The sequence below is a fragment of the Echinops telfairi genome, unplaced genomic scaffold, assembly GCF_000313985.2.
Source record: "Echinops telfairi isolate 266 unplaced genomic scaffold, ASM31398v2 ScPeMD7_2010;HRSCAF=2546, whole genome shotgun sequence".
NCBI lineage: Eukaryota > Metazoa > Chordata > Mammalia > Afrosoricida > Tenrecidae > Echinops > Echinops telfairi.
The window spans coordinates 2,041,364-2,055,785 of NW_022105908.1; the positions used below are offsets into that span (position 1 = coordinate 2,041,364).

At 44.1% G+C, this 14,422-nt stretch overlaps 1 protein-coding gene across 1 annotated transcript in view; it reads left to right on the forward strand.

The window, feature by feature from the left end:
- The window catches only part of HS3ST3A1 (heparan sulfate-glucosamine 3-sulfotransferase 3A1), a 113,133-nt gene that overhangs the window by 14,401 nt on the left and 84,310 nt on the right, over positions 1–14,422 (forward strand). The window contains exon 2 of the mRNA XM_004716308.2: positions 12,907–12,938. Within this exon, the coding sequence (XP_004716365.1) occupies positions 12,907–12,938 (32 nt within the window). The remainder of the gene's footprint in view (positions 1–12,906; positions 12,939–14,422) is intronic.

A 14,422-nucleotide genomic window follows, 5' to 3' on the forward strand; every position in this document is an offset into this window, starting at 1 on the left:
TCAAATTTGGGTCACTTGTTGTTCCCTTGTTGTTAACACCCACTTCCTTTCCCCTGCCTCTCCCTCTCCCATGCCGCTACCCTCCCCAACCGTCTTCCCATGGTTTTCTCCTCCAGATTGTTTATAGGGCTATCATATCCAAACAGACCTGCCGAGACAATAATAAGCACACAAAAACAAGACAGAGCAAAACAAAGCAACAAAAGACAACAAAACAACAACAACCAAAGCAAAAAAATGACAAAAAACAAGCCTATAAATAGTTCAAGGTCTGATTGTTCACCTTTGCAAGTGTTTTCCGGTTGAGTCTGATGGGGTGCCATGCCCTGGCCCCAAAGTCTGTTTTTGGTTTTCCCTGGGGGACTTCATTGCTCTGCTCCCCTTGCTGTTCTGTTGCACACCCTTAGTGTTTCGCCTTGGTGTGGTGGGGTCAGAGTTTTGAATTTTATCAAGACAAAAGCGAACTCTGAATTGAGTTCCACGGCACAAGGTCATGATAAAGTTACAGCAGTTCTGAGTCTGGGGCTATGTTTGAAATAAACTTCTTTCATTCAACAAGCAAACACCACACACACACACACACACACACACATCCTGCTGACAGCAAGTGAAGTAAAGAAAATACTTTCTAAAATGCAGAAGTTTAAATGGAAGGCAGCTCAGGAAGCAAGTAGATTCTCTTTCTTACGCTTCATATGTTTACACAGTTTGGTTGATATTCTCATATACTTTTTGAAGTAATGTTAATATCCCCTCTTAGCTCCAGTGTTGTTCTATCTGTCTTTAGTGTTATTTATGATAGCGGTTCTCTAATTGATTTCTCCTAACAGGTCACTGTTCTCGCCAAACCCTGACTTGGTCCTGGGCAGACCATTAACACCACAGTCATGGCCATTGACTTGACCTTCTTTGGGTCCAGTTAGAGAGAACCACAAACTAATAGAATGATGTCATTAGAGAGCATCTTAGAAAGACTCTTTTATTTATTTGTTTCCATATGAAGAGACAGAGGCAAACTCATTCCTTAAGTGTCTTGGCCAAGGCCAACAAAACGTCTGAACTCACAGCTTCGTTTTCAGGATTAAATCTGGAGAACTCAGAAGACAGCAACATGTCCCCAAATTACACAAATTGCATTTAGGAGGACGTACAAATATATATATATATATTTTAGAATCCGGCTGGCATGATCAGCCTTTGGATCCTCCTAAGTAATGTGTGTTTTATGGTCATTGCCTGCTTGTAAAAGATTAGTAGGCGAAATCTGAGTGGAGACAGGAAAAGTTTGCTTTCTCTCTCTTGAGTGTTCAAAAGAGGAAGTAATCAATCAAATTATGGGAATAAAATTCCTTTTGCCTTTTTAAGAGATCTTACTTGGATTAGATCTTTCCTTTCACTAGGAAATATCTAAGTTGCTAAGATGGCTTGAATGACAGAGTCAAAACTGATGTATTTGTGACGGTCATAAATCTTTGCAGATTCTCATTAAACTCGAGTCTTTAGAAAGGAAGCGGGGTTGTGTGGCATCTGAATTTACATTCCCAGAGCGAACTGCTCCCCCATCGCCTTCCCTAACTGAAGTCCTGTTTGCTCAGGGTTTCATAAGCCCAAACTGTAGGAAAACGATGCAGAGACCCATGATTTCATTTCTCAGAGCTGTTCAAGTAAGCAGAGCATTGCATCTGTGCTTTGGGGGCTGTTGTTAATTTCCTGGTGGGCTCGGGTTATGCTGGTAGTTTCTTTCATCAAATGTTGTGGGCTTTGTTTTCTTGTTTGTGTTTTTTAGGAAGCAAAAGCCACTTGTTTTTCTTTCTAATGAGGCCTCACTCCTTCTTCTTAGTGTAGGAAGCCTGGGGATTACGGTATCTATCATGAAGGCTTTCTCCAAAGCCAGAGGCTCTCCTAGCACGCTCTGCCAGGGTCTAATGATGGAAAGAAAACAAATTGGATCTGTTTTATATTTGCGTGGAGGGGAGGTCATGGGGAGCTAGTGCTTGTAAGGAAAATTCTTGGGATTTTCAGGTGCATTTGCCCTGTGGTAAATTGGAGAACTGACTTCGGAGAAACTTGGCCTGTTACTGTTTTCACAGTTAGGTGTCTTCCGGTTGGTGTCTGCTCCTGGCGACCCTTGTGACCAAGCAGAACTGCCCCTCTGGGTTTTCTAGACCGCGATCCTCACACAAAGAGCCCTGCTGGTGGAATGGGTGAACACTCAGTTGCCAACAGAAAGGCTAGTGGTTCGAATTCACTGGTCACCCCACTGCAGAAAGACATGGCAGCCAGTGACCTTCTGTAAAGGGACGGTTTAGCAATCCCCGGGAGAGAAAGAGGGGCACTCAGAGTTGGTGTTGACTGGAAGGCATACCGTAGCAGCAGCCATTTTCCCTGAGAGCAGATTGCCAGTGTTCATCCCAGGGGCTGCCGGGGGCGTTGGCGGCCCCAACTTTTCAGTAAGCAGCTGAGCACATTCCTCTTGTTCTGCCAGGGCTCTCTGGTCTTCTGATTTTACAAAAGAACTTTGGATTCTGGATTTGCATTTATGTATTTTGGTAAAGAGCAAATTGACAATAATTCATGTAGTCAAAACACAAACCCAAAGCCAAACCAAACCATGTTTATGATGGAACAAGCTAAGCCACCTCTTCGGGAGGAGAAGGGCTGCTGGCCCACCGCTGTGGCTCCTGATGGGGTCCAGAGTTAAGCTCCAGGCACCGCTGGAGCGGAGGCGGGCTTCTTGCAACCCCACAGGAAAATGGACAACTGCCCCTGTGGGGTTGGAGGCTCTAACTCTTGGAGGGAACAGAAAGCCTCATCTTTCTCCCGTAGAGGGGCTGGTGATTCAAACTGCTGACCTTGTGATTCACAGTCCAATACCACCAGGGCTCCTGAAAGATCAGAGTTCGCCGGTAAATATCTGCCATTCACCCAGAATTTCCCAAGCGGTGGATCAAAGTCCATGCATGCGTCATGCAGCCAGTCATTTCTAAAGAGCGATTCATAGAATAAAGTAGGAGACACGAGGGTGGAGTCCCTGGCGCCGAAAATATGCACAGGAGTGTGCAGGGGTTGGATGGCGTGTAAAAAGTGTTTCTAAGACTACAGAATAGCAAATAGTGTGAAAAACACTGGTGTCATGGGTCACACAGTGGGATACTAACCATAACGTCAGCAGTTGTAAACCAGCAGCTTCTCCCCAGGACAGAGATGAGGCGCTCTGCTCTGCCGATAAGCTAGCCGGTCTCAGGAAGCCATGGCGGCAGTTCTCCCGCGGGCTGCAGAGTGGCCGTGCGTCGTGATGGACTCGAGGGCAGCGAGCTTGGTTTGGTTTTGGAGTCCACCCAGAACGTGTGTTTTAAAAGAGCAACTCGAGGGGGCTTGAGGAGAAAGTTCTGTGCTGTGGATTCTGACGCTCAGCCACTCGCCAGTGCGTCCACAGGGCCTGGGACTGCACCTGCCACCTAATGCATTTATTCTTTGTCTAATGAAAAGAAAAGAAAAGGTCAGGCCTGGGGTTCAGTAACTATACATTTTTGGTAAAGGTCCAGATAGTAAACAATTTAGGTTTTGTGAGACACAGGTGCCCACTACAAATACTCCACGCTGTCTTTGTAGCATGATAGCAGCTGTAGACAATACTTGTTTGTCAACAAATGGGCGTAGCTGAGTCCCAGCTAAAACTTTCTCTTCTAAATCAGGCCTTCGGCCCACTGGCCATAGTTTCCAGACTCCCAGCCCAGGCTAAAGGCGTTGACTACGTGGCACGATCCTCCTGCCCTGAAGGGTCTCTGCTGGTGCTGATGGCGTCAACCGGCTGCTGGCAGTTCAGTCTGACGGTCTCAGCGGCAGTGGATTGGCTCGTTGGTTCTTCCCTTACTGTCTTGTTACTCTGGTGAGCAGCTGAGACGAGCCATTCACGTAGAGATGCTTCCATGGCATGGTGTCCAAGATTCACTTCCTACACGGATACGAGTAAAAAATGACAGCACTCCATCTCTGCGGCTGTGTGAGAAGGTTTTACTCCACTCAGAATGTTCAGTGGTGACTGGAGGTCTGGGGAGGATTTTATGAAATATGCAGAATTGGTTTGGATGATGGCGTTTTCCAGACCTAGGGTTATATCTTAACGGAAAATACCCTATTTTGGAAAAGACACCCTATAAACATAAATCAAAGTCATCTTGGTTTCTTTTTAAGTTTAATAATCCATTTGAGGCTACTGTGTCTTTGTTCTTGGGCACATTTAGTGTACAGTGCTTCCTCCCTTTCCTCTGGGGAGATGTCGGCAGGTGAAAGCCTGTAGCATGGTGACCTTGCACTTTATCACCTCTACACCCAGAAACAACCGCACGGTGCAGCTGAATTCAACATGCTGTCTGCGCAGTGCGGAGGGAACACATTCAAAGTTGGGGACCAACTTTGGTGAGAACTATTCAGTGACACATCTTAAGGAGTCTGGATTTGATTCTAGAGCATTGCTGCCCTGTAGAAATACAGTGGTGACCACAGCTATGAGTTAAAAGTTTTTAATAGCTACTTTAATAAAGTAAAAAATGAAGACGTGAAATTGATTTTCATGTCATATTTTCATTTAACCCAACATATCTGAAGGATTTTTATGTCAAGATTGAACCAATATAAAACATTGTCAATAATGGGTATCAATGCTTACTGACAGCTTTGTGTCCCGGGCTGGCTGCAAAGGAACCTCTCTTCCCTTTGGAATGGCTGGCTCAGGAAGCACAGGGAGGGGCACTGAGGATGGGTGAGCCTTGAGAGGATGCTGCGGCATCCAGGGGACAGAGGAGGGAAGCCATAACTAGCAGAGTGCGGTGGGCATCCTGGTCAGGATTTTCAACAGAATCGGAACGAGTCAGATAGAGCTAGTTAGATGAAGGGGCTTCAATAAGTTCATGGAAAAATACAATTCTCTTTTATTTGTTCCCACCAAATTCCTGAAGCCCCTTTGGAAGTATAGCTAGAAATAGAAATTAAGAGAGGTATGGCTCTGTTGGGTAAGCATTGTGCTGCTAACCTCTGGGTCATCAGTTCAAACCCACCAGCCATGCCATGGAAGAAAGATGAGACTTTACTCCCTAAAGATTTACAGCCTTGGAGTTGGAATCTACTTGATGGCCGTGGGATATAAAACCAAACATAAACCAAACAGTGGCTTTCAAATTGTTTCAGATTCATGGCAACCCCATGTGTTTCATGTGAATTACACTCCAGAGGGTTTTCAAGGGTTAGGCTCTTTCAGAACTAGATCACAAGGCTTTTCTTCCAACACATTTCTGGAAGGATTTGACTCATCAATCTTTTGGTCAACAGATGAGGGCTTAACCATTTGTGCCTCCACCCCCCAAAACTCACTAAGAGGTAGGTAGGTAGGTAGGTAGGTAGGTAGGTAGGTAGGTAGGTAGAGAGATTAGCAGACAGACGGACATCAGTTGACTCAAAGGAATTGACTCACAAGATTGTGAGAACTATCAGATCCAACATTCATAGGTCAGACTAGAAACGCTATATCTTAAATCAGTAGACCAGGCAGTGGGCTGGATATTTTGAGAGGATGTCTGTTTACAGTGTAGAGGCAACACCTTACTCCCTCTGGAAACTTCAGGTTTTAGCTCTGAAGGCCATCAACTGACTGAATGAGGCTCATCCTCACTGTGGAAGATAATCCGCTTTATTAGGTAAGGCCAACTGATTTAAATGCTAATTGCATGTCAATACCTTTATAGCAACTGTAGACTAGCATTTGACCAAATAACTGGCATCACAGCCAGGGTAAGTTGACACATAAAATTAACTCTTAATTGGTGTGTGGCAAGTGGGGAAAATTTGTTTGACATTTTTGGAGTAGAAACTGTACAATGTTGTACAGAGTGTTAACAATGAAGGAAGGAGAGTGAATTGGAGAACATGTGACCATTGCTAGCTTGAGTGCATGTGTTAGTAACTTTAACAGATAAGGAACACAGAAAGAGAAATAACAGGTAACCAGGAGAACAAACAACTTTATTATAAGCCCATTCAGTAGACAGATTTGGGGGGCAAAGTGGAGTTTATGGGTAGGGGCAGATTCTGAAGCCTTCGTGGGCATAATTAACGAGATGGTGACACCACCCCGGTAACGACATGGACATGTGTCACAGAGCTTAGAAACTGAGCAGGGCCAGGAAATGCCTTTATTCTGTTTCTGAAGAGGAATAGTGCTCGTAGTTCGTGTTATGCTTAGCATAGAGAGGACTGTCCTGCTGCTGCCTGCAATTTACTTTGAAACGGATTTTTAGAATGGGATGGATTAATGGATGGATTGAAGGGTAGATAGATGGATAAATAAATGTCAGGGGGGGAGAGATGCATATTTATCATTCAGTAGGGGAGGCATTGGGATGTTTGCTGTCCAATTCTTTTCATTTTCAGTATGTTTAAAATTTTCCTAGTAAGGTCTTGGCACTAGGGCTAGGGAGATAATTTCAAGGTTTCAAGTCAAATGTAGGTTTGCGTTTGCTTTGCCTGATGTCAGTCAGGTGGCCCTGAGATGAGTGGTGTGACAAGTGCCAGACAGTAGCAGAGGGACGAGTATATGGAAATCCACTGGAAGAAGAGAGAATAGACAGGGTAAGACTTGTTTGCCTGCCTTCTTTTCTGCTTCCTACCCCTTCTTCCTGTCCTGCAGCCCTGGTGGTAGAGTGGTTACACGCTAGCCTAGTGAACACAAGGTCAGCACTTCAAAGCCATCAGCTGAGACTGTATAACTCTTTTAAATAAGGTTGGATTGTGTGATAGGTGCATTACATCCCAATAAAAATGTTTTTTTTAAAAGAGCAAAATAAAACCACCAGCTGTTTCATGGAAAAGAAGACGGGGCTTTGTCCTCCTGTAAAGAGTTACAGTCCCAGAACCAGGGCTGTTCCACTCTGTCCTTCAGGTTTGCTACAAGTCAGAGTGACTGGGTGCCAAGGAGCCCCCTTCTTCCTTGGCCTGATGTTTGCCAGTGGAGGTTTCAGGCTTTCTTTGCACCCATCCCTTGATATAAAACTTCTCAGTGTGAGGCAGAGAGAGACAGAGACGGAGATGGTAATTAGATAGGTAGTCGCGATGGAGCCAATGCCCATTCACGGCCACGTTATGTACAACAGGAGGCCATGCTGACAGCACTGCATTAGCCTCCTGAGCAACCTTGCAGGGATTGTGCCAGTCCATCTCACCCATGACCTTATTGGCCCTCTGTCTGCTTCACCAACTATGATGTTGTCCTCCATGGCTTGTTTCCTCCTGATAACATATCCAAAACAAGTGAGCCTAACAATGTTACGCTTTGATCCATATGGTTTGTATGGGCTAATTTTGGGACGTAGATTGCCAGGCTTTTCTTCCTAGTGTAGCATAGCCTGGAAGGTCTGCTGAAAGCTGTTCACGGTGGGAAACCCTTCTGGTATTTGAAATACTCATGGTGGAGCTTCCACCATCACAACAACAAGCAAGCCTATTGACAGAGGTGGTAGTGTGCCAATATGACAGGAGGGTTTGAAATGTGTTTCATGCCCTTTTGTTTTAAAGATCGGCAGTTCTAATCTACCCACTGGTGCCATGAACAAGAGACAGGCCTGCCAATCTTCTTCCCCAAAGATTGCCACCAAGAAACCCCCCAGGAGCAGTTCTGTTATGTAGCATGTAAGACCACCGTGAGTTGGAATCCTCTTGACAGCAATGGTTTGTCTTGTGTTTTATGTTCCAGTTATTGAAAGTGTGTGTCTAAGTTAGGCTCGCCTGATGTGACCGTTTCTACATGATGGCTTCACCAACTATTTCTTTCCCAAAGGGTTTTGTTGTTGTGTGTTGTCCACGTGGTCCTGACTCATAGTGACCCCATGTGATACAGATCTACCCCCTAATGTGTCTCAGGCTGTGATCTTTAAAGGGGCAGGCTGCTACTGATCACCAGGTCATTTCTTCTGTGGGACTCCTAAGCAGATTCAAACCACTGACCTTTCAGCTAGCAGCTGCGTTTTATCCCACCAGGGATCCAGAGAGGGAGTTGGCCAGCTCATTTTTGTGTTTCTAATTTTGATAATTGCGGGCGGGCGTTGAGGCTCCAGCATCCATCAAGGAGCACATGGCCCAGCTGATATGTTGGATTCAGTAAGTCTTTTTTCCTCCCTGGACGTCTTTTTTATTATTGTTAGTTGGAATTTAATGCATATATCCTGCCAAATTTCAATCGCATCAAGCAGAATGTAAAATTGCTACCACAATCAGCTTCCAAACATTCTTTTTCTACACAGACACCTTGACATCACCTCCCTTTTACCCCACCTCCACCACTCTATCCCCCTCCCCCGGCACCCCTATTCTACATGCTGTCCCTCTAGGCTCATCAATCCTCAGTCTCATAGACCGAAAAAGTAATGTAAAGCATATAACACAGCTTCAAGAGGGTGACTTCCATTGAAATAACATCTCCAAGGTACACTCTACTAAGAACAAACAAAACCTGAAGAAAACAATACAAACCAAAAGTACAGAAAATTTTGGAAACTCCATAAGGTTCAGCCCGCATCATAGGGGGGATCTACTGGCAAAGTTTTAACTGTTCAGGTCTGATGTATGCTTCTGATCGTCCGTACTCCTCTCTCCCAAGCACTCTGTTTTTGACCACTTTCCTCCTTTCTGATTAAGTTTTTTGAACACTTTGGTGGAAGCATAGTTGCTATTTCTCCAGCCTATTCTAAACACGATTCCAAGTTTGAGAGAAAAACAAAACAACAAAACAAGAAGAGAATAATTTGCCTTAAATAATCTTCTTCCTTTTGAATGCTCACTTGAGCTTTCGAGGAGAAGATGGAGAGATGTAAATAATGCTTTCAGGCTTTTTATCTTGTTTTTTTCCCCTCACCCACATTGAAATTTCTTAAAAAGCTTCAACCATCAGACATTCTGCTGTCAGTGACTTATTCTCATTATTTTACTGTGAAGACAAAATATCAGTTACAATTCAAATCCTCGTCACATTCCTTTCTCCTCTCTGGAAATCTTGATAAGAGTGAAAAAGCATTACAACAACAAAACATACAAACAAACAAAAGACTGGAACAAACAAACTAATGCATTTCTCATCTCCTTCCCGCAGAGCCATTAGTGGGTTTGAACTACTGACCTGGTGGTTGCCCTCTCAGTCCATAGCGCACTACACCAACAGAGCTCCTCCCTAAGTTTATTCTTTCATTGCCTGAGTCACTACTACTTTGCTGCTCATAGAGCGCTCTGGTGGCACTATGGGATAAACGTTAGGCTGCTAACTGCAAGGTCAGAAGTTCGAACCCACCAGCCGTTCTGTGGGATAAAATGAGGCTGTCTGCTCCCAGAAAGATTTACAGTCTTGCAAAGTTTTTATCAGATTGATTGCTCTCAGTCAGAATTCATTCAGTGGCAGTGGGTTTGGGTTATTGCTCATGACAAGAAAGAAGAAAAGTCAAATTTCATTTCTTGTTTACGTGATGGCTCCTATTTTCCTTCCACCTCAGCAGACTCACAGCGGAACTGTTTGAAGATGTTTGAAACGGAAAATTGCTTAAAATAGGAAGGTGCTGTGCCTAAAGGTTTGAAGTTGTCTTCCTGGCATGCATTTCAATGCACTCTAGGGTCTTTGCAAATAATGTTTTTCTTGAGTGTACTTTCTACTCCCATAGCATATCCCAAGGTGGGCTACTGGCAGCCTGGTGACTAACGGATGGTGACAATTTCGAGAGGGTGTGGAAAAAGAAGGGGGAAGACTGAGGGGAGTCCCTAGACCTGAAGCGTTTAAAAGCTGGTAGCCTTACTTTTCAAACAAGCTTCTGCATGAAACGTTAGCTTCTCAAGCACAATAACAATAATAGTAACTGCTGCTTTCTAGTTGACTTTGACTCATAGTAGCCTCCTGTATGTCAGAATAGAACTGTGTGTCATAGGACTTCCAATGACTGATGCTTTGAAAGCGGGTAACCAGCCTTTCTTCCAGGGCGCTTCTGGGTGGAATAAACCCACCAACAATTTGGTTTGCAGCAGGGCACTAAACCATTTGGACTCCTACTAATCCCTCGGTTTAAGTAAGGCCACCTTTCATGTTGCCTTCTGCGTCTACGGGGCGGAAGTTGAGGAGGAAAAGAGGTGCCTGGAAGAGACAGAGAGATGAGAAAGCAGCACTGAGCAAACACACCGGAGGCTCACCATCACAAGGCACTCAACGACAAGAGCTGAACCCCGGAGAGGCAAAGGAACCGGTTTGAGGGCCAGAGACACCCGCTTGAGCAGCAGTGACATGCACAAACAGTTTCAGATTTGGGGAGTCGTGAACCTTGGTGTTTTCGGGGATTTCTCTGGAGGTTTCTCTTGGGTCCGGGCATTCTGAGGCGTGGGCATGCTTGGACATCCTCTGCATTGTCTTCCAGGCCACATGCCTCCCTCGCTAGGGCTCCATGTTTCTAGGACGTTTCTTCCCACTCTCGCCTCATTTTCATTTTAGTTTCCACCATAAGTTTGCTCATCTGCCTTCATACAGTTTTATTGTTTTGGCACGGAAGCATGCCACCCCTCCCTTCCTACTCCCCCTTTCTGGACTGAAGACCATTACTTCACAGACACTCAAATGATCTGCCCCTCTCAAAGGAACGGATGACAATGTCTAGTGAACTGTGCCGTTTAAACCCTTTATCAAGGTGCCAAAGGGAATTGGCAAGTGTCAGTGCAGGGTGGGTGGGGGTTGCCCCTATAGATGGTAAGGCATTTGGAAAGACACACTTGTATTTCAAATCCAGTTTATACCAGATTATTGATTTCTCAGGGAGAAGCAGCATGGAAATCATCCATCAAATGATACCACGTGTGAGAAAACAGTGCTGTGTCTGTGTATAAGGCAATGATTAAGGAAAACTTAGACATCCGTTGGACAATGTTTCATTCCATATGCAAGACTTTGTCCTCCCCTGGTTTTCCAAATGACAGTAAAGGATGGATTATATTTAGACTCTGGCCTTGCAAGCCTGCTCCCAGTTCTTTTATTTAAAAAATAGTTGATTTAAATACTTATATTTGTTTATTACTTTGAACATCTGACTTACGTACTTCTATTATTGAACTATGATACCCTAGTTCTGAAGGCTTGGGTGCCATCAGGCAGTTCTGTACAAGGATCTTCAAACTCCATCCCGCTAGCTGAGTGAAGCAACTTTGCTAGTTTGATTGGGACCTCTTACTTTGTGCCTGCCTGCTAGCAGGATTTTGTAGAATGAGCTAGCTCAGTTTCCGAAGCTTCCTTAAAACAGAAAGTTCTTTTTCTTTTTCCTCCCCAAGGTAGGAAATCTGAACTCTTGAACTCAGAGTTGAGTGATGATGTGCTGGCCTTTGCCAAAGGGCTTGTTTCCTCTTTGCTGACATCCATCAGAAAGGAGAGGGGATAAAGGAAATGTTCCGCTGCATGAACGGTTTCCCGAGGAAGCTCCTGTTTGTTTGTTTGCTGGCTTCTTAAAGCTTGTTTGCTTAAGATAAGGCCCCTTTAAAAGGAGGGGGAAATATTTTATTGTTCCCAGGTAACATTTAGGAAATAAAAAAGGTTTGAGTCTGTGGGGAGTGTCCCGTGAACATGGAAATGCCAGGAGAGCCGTGAACGGAAATAGTGTCTTCCAGAACCCATGGAAAGATATTAAGTCCATTCCATAACATATGCTCATCTAAAAATGGTAGAAAGAAGACACTATGTTTCATATATTTTCAATGCTTTAGAGGCAGTTGTTACAAAATATACAGATTTTAACTCCTTTCAGTTTTGTATTTTGGGTTTACAATGATGTGAGCAAATTTGCTTTTGTGGTAGTCAATTCCTGGTTGGAAGCCCTGGAGTCTATACATAATCTCCGTCTTCTGGGAAGGAAGCTTGTGTATTCTTGCCTAAAAATAGAGTGCCTTTTTATTTAGAACAAAGTATTCTATCACAAAACCTCTGTATGAGCATTAGAAATGACCGCAGGGTCACCTAATCCATCATTAATCTGGAGGACAAGTTTATTAAAGCAATTCCATAGTTCGTTTAGTCATCAAATAACGCTTTTAAGGTAAGTCATCAAAAACGCTAACAACTTATTTGAATAGTAAAATATGTAGTCATTAAACATGTTTATTCTATATTTCCGAGGCTAATTTTCTCTGAGAGAATGTAGGCATCTTAGCTCTATTTATTAGCACTAAAGATTTACAGTCTCTGAAACTCTACAGAGGAAGCCACACTGAGTCAGAGTCGACTCGACAGCAGTTAGTTTTATTTGGGGTTTTTAATGTCTGCTCACCTATTATCCTGCTAATGTACTCAGTCCTGCTAGGATGTTTGTTTTGAAAATAGGAGTTTGCACCAGTGTGATTAATATATTAGGGAAATGATGGACGAACAAGGACACTTATTTATGAAGAATGCCTCCGGCTGGGCAACACACACACACACACACACACACACACACACACACACGTCACCTCAGTTCACTGCATGTGTTAGTGTCGCACTGCCTAGGCACAAGTGACCGGAAAAACGACACGTGGGGGCTTTACAGACAGGACTCTGTTTCTCACGGTTCTTGAGGTTAAAAGTTCTAATCTAGGTCTCGGCTGTATGGATCCCTTCCTCGGCAGATCCACCCTGGACTTCCTGGGTCCCGTGGCATTCTCCGATGGCAGCTTTCTTCCCCTGCACATGTGGGCCTCTGTGTCTGCTCTGCTCGGTTTAGAATGCAGAGGCAATAGGTGCAGGACACACTGGACATGGATGATTCATTAATAGCACAAAGAACGCCTGTGCCCAAACAGGATTACATCTATAGGAATAATCCCACTGTCAGTGAGTCACTTCAGACTCATAAGGACCCTACAGGACAGAGGAGACCGTTTCCCTAGGGTTTTACAAGGCTGTAAATCTTTACAGCGGTGGACAGTCTCACCATTCTACTGAGAAGCATCTGGTGGTTTCCACCTGCTGACCAGTGCCACCAAGGCTCCTACTTGTAGGCACACAAACCAACAGCCATCCAGTCAAAGCAGAGCAAACCTGCAGGAAAGAGTAGAGCTGCCCCCTGGGGTTTCCAAGGCCGTACATCCTTATAGGAAGAGGTCGTTTCTTCGTTCTCCTTAGGAGCAGCTGAGCTGGAACCACTGACCTTGTGGTTAGCAGCCCAACCCCTAACCGACCCAGGCGCCTGGGTTAGAATCAATCCAACAGTTTTTTTTGAAGGGGGCACAGTTCAATCCATAGCACACACCCATTGAGCAGCTTTATGTCTGACTTTAGAGACACCACTCACCATCACTCCCAAGCTACAGTCCTTCTGCTACCCAAATGAGCACTTGAGGCCTTTTAATTTATCTATCTATCTATCTATCTATCTATCTATCTATCTATCTATCTATCTATCATCTATCTATCTATCTATCTATCTATCTATTTATTTCTGTATTTATATTTTTAGGTAAAGTGCCATATTCAGGGTTGTGTGCATGAATTTCTCAGCCATGTAGCCAGTATAAAACCTGTGCTACCATTGTACCTGCCCACTCCCCACCCCCTCTTTTTTTTGCTATTGTTTTTTAAAATGTGCTGCTGGTGACATTTATTTAGTGTTTCATCATAACCTCAATTCCTCTGATAATCTCTGCCATTTCCGTGGTGGAATTCTGCAGAGCACAGCATTTCAGGGACCAGAGTGTTGATACGGGGGCATCCCTGGCTGTGCCTTCGTTACAGCACCAGACCTTTGAAGGCCTTCAAGATAGCTTAGCTCTCATTTCACATTTAGATATTTTCTTTCTGGGAGTCCGTTATAAATAGCATTTTGACGGACATGTTTGTGTATCGTGCTAGAGTTGTTTAGAGAGATTTCCCAGAAATTGAATCATGAGGACCAAAGCTAAGTCTCTTTGACACATACTGCCAAGTGCAATCCACATGGGTTGTATGAATTGATACTATAAGAGTGTTGTGCAGGTATCATATTGCACATGATGGTTCTCTGTCGCTACGATAGTGAGGTGCACAATGGCCCAAACCACTGCTGTGGGTCACTCCCGACTCACGCCATAGGCATGAGTTGCAGACCAGAACTGCCCCCTAGAACTTTCTCGGCTTTGGTGTTGATTGAATCAGATTGCCAAATTTACCTATGGGGATCCAGTGTCTGGGCTTAGATGCTGAATCAAGAAATCAAAACAGAACATTTTATTCAATTTTAAAATGTATATAAATTTGTAAATGTTCCAATATTTTAAATATATATTTTTTAGGTCTTTAAGTATGTATGCATACACATACATGTATGCCCATATGAACACACATATATGAACACTCATGTCGACACACATGTTCATAAATGAACTCATTGCTATCAAGTTGATTCTTTTT